General features: G+C 42.6%; 1 protein-coding gene across 1 annotated transcript in view; it reads right to left on the bottom strand.

The window, feature by feature from the left end:
- Positions 1-1,013: 1,013 nt before the first annotated feature.
- The window catches only part of LOC308074511 (signal-induced proliferation-associated 1-like protein 1), a 143,289-nt gene continuing 134,013 nt past the window's right edge, over positions 1,014-10,289 (bottom strand). The window contains 3 exon segments of the mRNA XM_080413975.1: positions 1,014-5,737; positions 6,028-6,106; positions 6,714-6,837. Of these exon segments, the coding sequence (XP_080270101.1) occupies positions 5,594-5,737; positions 6,028-6,106; positions 6,714-6,837 (347 nt within the window). The 3' untranslated portion in view covers positions 1,014-5,593.

Genomic DNA, 10,289 nt, shown 5'->3' with positions numbered 1-10,289 from the left:
GGGGGTCCCCAGCTAAACTATGAGTGTACTCCTTTTTACACTTTCAGAGTTGTGGGGGTCCATGGCCTAATGCAGTGGTTCTCAAAGTGAGGTCCAGGGACCCTCAGGGTTCCTTGATGGGGTTTCAAATTGACCCTTAATAGGTCTAACTCTGAGACTGTACCAAATGGAACCAAATGGACCTGTTTGTACAGTCTCAGAGTTATGGGAATTTAACAGTTTTGAGAACCACTGGCCTAATGCATACCTACAGTAACTGGGGACCCTCCTCCCCGGCAGGTACACATGACTTGCAGTCAACACCACAATAATCTCTCAAGAATTGGTCAGCACCACTCCCCTAAACGTGCAGTGTTGTTGTTAGTAGGAATAAACAGCAGTCGGGAGGAAGTGGACTAAGAAAGGGGAGGAGCCAAACCGAATTCCCGTTTCTACACAAAAAAAGGTTGTGGTGCCCCCAGAGGCAAAAACCTTTTTACCGAATGGGTTCCCAGATTGACACCTCAACGGCTATTTTCAACTGCAAGAGGATGTACAGGGCACAGGCACAAGCTACACAGAACACCAACACCAGATGTTGGGGGGTGGACATAACCGAGTGGTTAGTGAGCCCGCCTGGGAAGCCAGAGGCCCTGGTTGTCCCAGGTTTTGATTCCAGACCAGTAATGTGTCCCTGAGCAAGACTCTTAACCTCTAATTGCTCCCCGAGCAGCTGTAGAAAGGCTGCTCACTGCTCCAAGTAGTTATAGGATGGGTAAGTGCACAGGACAATTTTCACTTGTTCTTTTGCATGTCCCTCAAAAGTCCTGGCAACATGAACACTCACTTAAAAGGTTTCTTGTGACATCTTCAAAGGTAATGTTTAGGCTATTCCTTCAGTTATTGACATGAATGACTAAGCACTTTGACAACAAATGTCTGGATGGAAATCTGGTCTGGAGGCACAGTATACGACAATAACACCTATCACAAAACGTATTTAAGTCTGTAGCTCGAAAGACCAAAAAGTCAAATTGAACAAAATATCTTTAATAGATATAAACATTTTTTTTTGTTTTTTACACATTACATCTCAAAGGAAACAGAAACACATGCCGTCACACTCACACATGTCGAGAAATGAAGGTGCAAGGGCACTCTGTTTAGTGTAAGGCTTATCTTACGCTCCATCGTACAAAGGGTAGTATAGCTTGTAGCTATCAGTAATTTTTTTTGGCAAGCGACACCTTAGTACTACAGAGTATAAAGTAGGCATTAACGGGCTGGGGGGGAAGGAGGGGGCATGCCGTGTGCTCATATTGTGTCTCGAGTTTGAGCCTGCGACTCACTTTTACTCATGTCATGATCCCCAACCCCCCCCTTGCCTCTTTTTTCTGTCTGTCTCCCCTGTTGATGTCTGATGGTGTAAAACATTAAAGCCCTGATTTAGGGTCCGTGTCCACAGAAAGCATTTTGGAGGAGCGCTTTAGATATCGTCGCCGTTGGGCAGAAACCTCCCATCTCCATATTTCAACTTTTCCGGAAATGAATGCCCTACTTGATCATACTACTTGATCTACAAGCTCAAAACGCGTCGCTTCACGCCGCGTTTCGAGCTTGTAGATCTGCTACTTTTGATATTTCCGAATTTGGATCGTGAAAAGTAACAGTTTTGGAAATATGAGGTTTCCACCCGACAGAGACGATATCATGTCCAGAGGGCCCTATCTTGCGCGCCGCCATACCCCCTTATGCCTGAACTTTTTGGGCATTTTTTACTATTTTGAAAAGCATTTAAGAATAGTGAAAATAGCTCGATCTACCTCAACACGTTGTGAGCTTGTAGATCGGTTATTTCAACTATTTTAAAAATGTTTTTCAAAAATAGTTTAAAAAAATGGCAAAAAGTTAAGGCATAAGGGGTAAGGCGGCGCGCAAGATAGGACCCCGAGAGCGCTTAACCACGATACTCTGTGCTGGCCAGAGGAGGAGCACTCCAGCGGGTCCTTACGATAGAAATGCATGGCAGGCGGGCGTTGGCAGCGACCAAAAAAGAAAAGGCTTTCTCTGGACACATGGCCTCTTATACTGCGTCGCACGATTGGTGTCGCGTGTTGAACGTAGCCGATCTACGAGCCCACAAGCGTATGTGACAGGCTTGCAGATCTTGTAGGCTATGTTCACCGCACGAAGCCGTCGTGTGACGAAGCACAAAATCAGAACCTAAAAGCACAACTGCATGAAGAATAGCCAAGTCTTAAAAACAAAAGGAAAACAATAAAATAAAATAAAGAAGGTGCAAACTCAGATGAGCATCAGACGTCTCTCTCTTATATATACAGGTTGTACAGTATCAGGGTAGAAAAGGAAACAGTATTGAGGGTTTAAATATGGATCATATCTCATAATATTCCCGCGGTCTCTGATCTAATAAAAAAAAAAGAAAAAAGGACTGGGCTTGGGCTTATAGGAGCAGACTTAAGCCTGATGTTTACTTTAGTCGTTCGACGGTGTCGCGCGACGCCAATAGTCGATCTACAAGCTCACTATGAGCTTGTAGATCTGCTATTTACGGCACGAGACACCGTCCTATGACGGACTATTAAGTTAAGCCTACTATATACAACTCTTGAGAGCTGGAATATCAGGGAATTTCGTCAAAAACATCTTTACGCATCGTCCCATTATTGTATATAGTACCGATTCAATCTACAGGGAGCGTTAAGGGTCACATTTCTCTGGTGACAGTCTTTTACCATGCTATGGAGCAGTGGTTCTCAAAGTGGGGTTCAGGGACCCCCTGGGTTCCTTAAGGGCGTTCCAAATGGACCCTTACAGGGCTGTAAGGGTCCATTTGGTTCCATTTGTACGCTCTCAGAGTTATGGGGGTTCTTGAAATAAAAAAATAAAAACTGAGAACCACTGCTATGGATGAAGAGGGACATGTATCCATGTATCATTTTACATGTTGTCAACACTAGGTGGCACTGTCCAGCAAGTCAGTGCAGTTACAGTTATAGCCACGCCACGGCTGGGACCACAAATCGTATTACTCTCAGGACAAAGAATACATAATTAGAATTATTAAATTAATTTAGAAGCTTCCTTTCTTTTCTTTTTTTCCCCTCCTCCAGTCAAATCGGTTTCCAGTTACAGTGTCTCTCCGCACACAGCCATCCCCTCATACAGAAGACTGTATTTGACATTATGTATTTGGCATAATGGCATAGTACTTTGCTCTCTCGTTATCATATTCGTCAAAAAAATACTCTGTAATAGAGTGTCCAGGTCATAGGTAACAAAATACACCTTAATCATATGTATATATACAAAATACATGTCAATATTTTGATGACGGACCGTTCGTGGTCTTTTATCATTATTATGGCACCCACATAATATTTGTTTTCATAATTATATATTTCTCGTCGGCCCGTGACCAGTAGTCCTTTGTGAGTTTTACAGTATTTGCATGAATCCTCTAGACATTATACATTTTTGATACACAAGTACAACTCTTTTTAATTTGAACAACACACAGGCACTTTCACCTCACAGTTATAATAGTATATTCTTTTATCGTCTTTTCCAAGGCCCATAATGAGGCCGCCTGTGTTTACCCGTCTTCTCCGGGGTTCAAATAAACATCTTCTGTACCCATACTCTACCCACACTTGTTCTCAATGTAGGGTCCGGCTGTGACCACCAAGGGGTGTCCAAATAGACCCTTGGCTTAACGGGTCTGTAAAGTCAAATTTCTGCTGAGAATTGTACAGTGTCGATTGGGGGGTCCCAAAGATTAAAAATGGTTCCAACTGTACACTCTCAAGAGTCATCCTCAGACCCGTAAGGGTCCCATTTGGACCCTTGGTGGGGCCCCTGGACCAGACGTTGAGAAACGTGTGCGGTCTCCCATACTCTCCATTCTGTCTCCAATCTTTTCATTCGTTCCAAAATAGATTGTTTTTCTGATTGAAGGGGGCAAAAGGAAGCACATGGGAGGACACTACATATTCTTACCTTGTTCCTATACAAAAACTCAAAACATTATCTGTTCAGCTACAGCCAGGTGCAGTACCAAGACTTCTGTTATTTATTTAAAGCAGTGGTTCTCAAACCTTTTTAAATTTCAAGGACCCCCATAACCGGTTCCGTTTGTAAACTCTCAGAGCTACAGACCTGTAAGGGTCCATTTGGTTCCATTAGTACACTATCAGAGTTACAGACCTGTAAGGGTCCATTTGGTTCCATTTGTACACTCTCAGAGTTACAGTCCATTTGGGACCCCCTCAAAGAACCCAGAGGCTCCCCTTGGACCCCATTTTGAGAACCGCATTTGAAGCATAATTAAACTTTGGTAGAGGTTTGGGTTGTTTAGTGACTTTGCTATGATGTGACTCTGTGAATATCGAGGGGATATCTTCAATAGTTACATGATTGATTCAAAATGGATAATTCAAAAATATTCTCCCTATTGACTTTGTACAGTGAAACCGGTGAAACTTGAATTAGGAAGAAGATCCATCAAGTATGCCCCCAAGACTAAATCACCATGTTTGTTACTGCACGTGTAAGAAGCCTCATTTTAAATGGATGAAAAAAAAAACCCCACTGGACCGGGTTTTGGAACTTTATACTGTACTGTACAATAGCAGAATCTGTTTAGTTCACATTCATTTGTGTGCTAAGATTGTGACTTTTAGACGTGTTTATTAACGCAATGTAATGCGATGTGTGTCAACAGGGAGAACATTTTGCATAATACATTTTTTAAATCTACGAAGCAACTATTGAAAATATCTCGCCGATATTTGGAGAATCACAGAGATTAAATGAGACATCATTGACATACTGAACTCCCTAGAGGGAGGGTCCGGGGACCCCCAGGGGTCCTTGAGGGGGTTCCAGGGGGTCTGCAGCAAAATGATTGATAGTTAGGAACCAAAATGGACCCTTACAGGTCTGTAACTCAGAGAGTTATGAGGGTCCGTGGCCTTAATGCATACGAAACTGGGAATCCTTGAAATTAAAAAAAAGTTTGGGAACCACTGGTTAAGTAAAACTTAAAACTTAAACGTAAATCTTTCTGTCGGTCATGCAGGGACGCCGTACTATCCATCAGATTGGACACAACGGAGCATCAATTCTCAGCAAATCCCAGGGAAGTGACCTCATGCTCATCACATCTGTCAGAACCACAGCTGTCCAAACTCCTCTCGCTTGACTCCTCACGTTCCATCCAACATCTTTTTAAGTTTCCCACGAAACACTGACTGTACAGTACATAACAACAATCCCTCCGTGTCGCCAGAAGAATGGCGAGTTCGTGTTGGCGTCGGTGTAGAAGATCCGAAGTCGTGTGGTCCGCGTCGATAGTACAACGTCTTTTTCCCGCGGCTCGTCGCCCGTGCCGAGGCGGTTCATTCGCGATGGTTTGGATGACGTTGTGTTATTATGTCGTCAGGCAGTGTCTAATAATGAGTCCAACATTGAGTCGGGTCGCGTCGGCGGCGTTCTCTGTCGGAGGTGTTTGTGTCGGGTTGCGTCTCTTCTCAGTTCGTGTCGATGGTGTTGAAGACCCACTCAGTTCATGTCGATGGTGTTGAAGACCCACTCAGTTCATGTCGATGGTGTTGAAGACCCACTCGGTGAACTTCTTCAGTTTGGCCGAGGCGCTGTAGGACTCCTCCTGCAGACGCTGGTTGTCCTCCCGCAAGCTCTGCACCTGGACCGCAAGCGAGGTCTTTGCATCCTTCTCCTGGTGGCGACAAAACGCACACAAATAATGGTTTTGGAGGCCTTTCAAACTCTACGTGTACCACACAGCACTGCTGCAACCTGAATCACACTAATACAGTATTAAACACATAAACACTATACAGTGGTGTAAAGTAACTAAGTACATTTACTCAAGTACTGTACTTAAATACAATTTTGAGGTACTTTTACTTCTACTTCTATTCAAAATATTGAATTATTCCTGTTATGACCAAAATAAATTACTGCTACATTTTAAAAACAAGGGAATGAAGGTACAAGGCCTCTCACCTTCTTCAAGTCATCTTGTAGCAGCTTCACCATGGACTCCAGCTGGCTCACCTTCCCCATAAGACTGGCTGGGCTCTCACTGAGGGGAGGAATACACCAGAACATTCAAAAACCTGAACCAAGGCACAGTGGTGTAAAGTAACAAAGTACATTTACTCAAGTACTGTACTTAAGTAAAATATCGAGGTATTTTTTTTCTTTTTTCTTTCTTTACTGGAGTATTTCCAATTTTCAGTACTTTGACTTCTACTCCACATCTCAGAGGCAAATATTGTACTTTTACTCCACAACAATTATTTCAAAACGTTTAGTTACCAGTTACTTTGTAGATTTTGATTATCATTACAAAACACGCATTACCCACATCAGCCCTATATACAGTACATTTCGGCCATTTGAAAATAGCCGATCTGCAAGCTCACAAAGCGTATATCGCGACACATTGTGAGCTTGTAGATTGTCTATGTTCAAAAGATGCATAATGAGTACTTTATACTTTTGGTACTTTTAAGTACATTTTGATACCAATACTTTTGTACTTTTACTCAAGTAAATTTTGAATTCCGTACTTTTACTTGTATTTTCTACATTGCAGTATTGATACTTTTACGTTAAGTTACAAAAACTGCCAAGGCATAGCAGAGCATCACATCATCTCTGAATAACAGTGAGGGTCAGTCACCTACCCAGGTGAGGGCTGCCTGTGGGGGGCAGTCTGGGGCTCGGCCTGCTGGGTGCTGGAGGACGAGGCCGCGCTGTCGGCCCTGGAGTTCTCCTCCTCTTGGGCAGCTAGAATCACCAGTCTCTGCTCTGAACACACAGAAAACAAAGACTTACATTTTAAAGGTTTAATGACATTCACTTTTACACCACATTCAAAGTCTTTGTCCTGGTCCTTCAAAAGTGTACAAAAAGTTTTAAGTGAAAATTCCATTCCAGTGATCCATGGCAGGTGTTTTTCTCTAAAGCCTTTTCAACTGCAATGAAAAAAGAAATCTTTGCCTGCGGGTGTCGCTGGTGAGGGATTTTGCCTGTCAATCATCGCCTCTGCTCCGCCCCCCCAAAGGAAAGGATAGGGGAGGGGAGGGGCGAGGAGGAGAGTGGGCGGGATTAATCGACTGTGACCTCACTGTCGAAGGGCCAAACTCAGATTACTTTTCAGCCTAATTATTCAGAAAACCCCAGACCACTGAAAATCCACTGAATGTTCTAAATTCGGGTGTAATTGAGGTCATAAAACCCCAAATAAAACATTGAAAATAAAAAAAGTGAAAATGAATGTCATGATACCTTTAAGACTACAAGGGGGGGAACACAGTTAACCCATTAAAGACCGGGATGGCTATTCAAAAATAGCAGATCTACAAGCTCATAGCGCGGCACCGAGTGCCGCGCTATGAGCTTGCAGATCTGCTATTTTTGAAAAACCTTGAAAAAGTGTGCAAATCTTTGAATATATATATTTTTTTTTTAAGCGAACATTTGTAACTCAAATCTTTGCTTCTGGGGGTCCCTGGAACAAAAAATGTTCGAATGTTGAACTATATATATTCAAAGATTTGCACACATTTTCAAGATTTTTCAAAAATAGCAGATCTACAAGCTCATAGCGCGGCACTCTGAGCTTTGTATATCTGCTATTTTTGAATAGCCAAAGACATCTAAAATGACAGAGATGCGTTCCCGGTCTTAATGGGTTAATCAAACTAATCAATTTATATCGAAAATACAAATAATAATCGATAATCGAATTTTAACCGAATTTTCATCGGTTTATTATCGATCCCTATTTTGGGCATGTCATTATAGATCTATGAGCTCACAATGTGTTGTGATGCAACGCGTTATGAGCCTGTAGATTTGTTTATTTTAACTATTCTTGCATGACATCAGTGTGCGAATAAAATAAAATAGGGTTTAAGTTGTTAATCGATTTTTTAAAAATAAAAAAATAACGCACTTCTTCATTGCAGCTCTATTTAAGCCCAAGCACAGGCCATCGGTGGAGTGAGATAATGGAAGAACAGCAGTGCCCTCTTCTGGTTATAATAAAGATGACAATAATGTTGCGTTATTTTGTCAGTTTAACTGTAAAACACAGCCGGTAGCAGCTGTTGTATCAGTGAAATGCTTGTACTGTAATGCTTGTAATTTATTTATATATATAGTTGAAAGTCATTAAATTATTCAAAACAAACAGATTAAATTGATTAGTTCGATTAACTGTTGCACCCCTACAGTATTGGTTCAGGCGCTGTTAGTTAGTATAGAAACTAACTCTGTAACCTCTGTTCAAATCATGCTTGCCATGCCTTTGCTACGTCTGTATAAATATTGTTATGTATTGTATGATTTATGATATCTGTGCTCCATACCATGTGAACATGGTCGTGAGTTAAAGATGATGATGATGATGATGAGAAAGACCAAAAACCCAGCACCTTCAAACGTTGCTATTCTACTGCTGTCAACAACAGTGTATCGTTGCTGTCGGGGGGCAGACACCTCTTATCTCCATAATACTAACCTTTCGTGTTTTTTCGTAAATCAACGCCCTACTTGAGCACATTAGCGTCACACAAAAACATCAAAAGCGACGCGTTTTGAGCTTGTAGATCTGCTACTTTTGCCGTTTTTGAATTTTAATCCTGAAAAGTAACAGTTTTGGACATGTGAGGTTTCTTTCTACCCGAACAGAGACGATATGCGAGAAAACCAACAAGAAATACTAGAATAACAAACACAGAAAAACAGAGAGCGGTACAGGATCAATCAATCCATAAAACAGCGTGAACACACGGATAGAGAACTGAGGGATTATAACTATAAGACAGAAGCCCGGCTCGCTCCGTTTCTTCTGGACATGATAACAAGCTGTTATTTTGGTATACAGTAGAATCTAGCAAACCGTTTGGCTGGGTTCACTGAAGCCCCTAGTGCTGGGCAGATTTAGAACAATGCACAGGGATTGTTCTGTGCTTTATTATATATTCTGGACAAGTTGATTGTATTGTTGTTACCACCATGCAGCAGCAGTGTGCTTGTATTGTTGCATTGTGTGATGATTGTAAATGGTGCATTTATATAGCGCCTTTGTCCAAGGCTCTTTTCCATGTGCATACGGACGGACGGACGGACGGACGGACGGACGGACGGACAGACAGACAGACAGACAGACAGACAGACAGACAGACAGACAGACAGACAGACAGACAGACAGACAGACAGACAGACAGACAGACAGACAGACAGACAGACAGACAGACAGACAGACAGACAGACAGACAGACAGACAGACAGACAGACAGACAGACAGACAGACAGACAGACAGACAGACAGACAGACAGACAGACAGACAGACAGACAGACAGACACACACACACACACACACACACACCCGATGGCAGAGGAAACCATGCAAGGCTGCTTTTTTCCGCATCCATATTCTCGTTAGTCATATTTTTATGGTTTTCAGGAAAGAACAAACTTTCTCACTCTGGCTCTCGGGGATACGTTTTGGTGATCGCCGAGAAAACCACCGATCTCAGTCCAGATCGGGCGTTCCTCGGCGAGGTGTTGATCGCGCAGTGTGTAAGGTACTCCGAGAAGAAACACCCCGATAAATTGCGGTCGGCGAGCGGTTAATTTTTACTTTTCTAGCATGTTGGATATTTGGGTTTGTCGGACCCGATGAGAGCCGTGCTACAGCCAATGAGAGCACATTACAGCCACGCACCGGTCCGTGGCTAATCCTCCCGCATAGAACCGCAATATTACCGTACAGACAGTCCAGTCCTGTATTAGATAAACATGATAAACAGATTGATAGAGAGAGCGAGCCTGCTCGACTATGGGGCTGTTTATTATTAGAGAGGAATAGGGCTTGCAGACAGAGAGAGAGAGAGCTGTGTGTATGTGTGTGTGTGTGTGTCTGTGTGTGTGTCTGTGTGTGTGTGTGTGTGTGTGTGTGTGTGTGTGTGTGTGTGTGTGTGTGTGTGTGTGTGTGTGTGTGTGTGTGTGTGTGTGTGACGCAGGTATGTGTCTCTGAACAGTATTGCCAGGTTTTGCGCGAGAAATAAGCAACCAGGTCTATGAAAACAAGCCCAACAAAAGCGACTATAGGCTGCATGAGGACTTTAAACCTACAGTATATACAAATAAAATAGCCGATCTACAAGCTCACAACGCGTCGCAGCTATTTTCAAAGAAAAAAAGCAACATTAAGAAATAAAGCCAAAGCAAAGTTACACTTTGGAAATAA

The sequence above is a fragment of the Gymnoscopelus braueri genome (assembly GCF_963280865.1).
Source record: "Gymnoscopelus braueri genome assembly, chromosome: 19".
In the NCBI taxonomy this organism is placed as follows: domain Eukaryota; kingdom Metazoa; phylum Chordata; class Actinopteri; order Myctophiformes; family Myctophidae; genus Gymnoscopelus; species Gymnoscopelus braueri.
The sequence above is the reverse complement of the archived record's forward strand: the minus strand, read 5'-3'. Positions and strand labels throughout refer to the sequence as shown.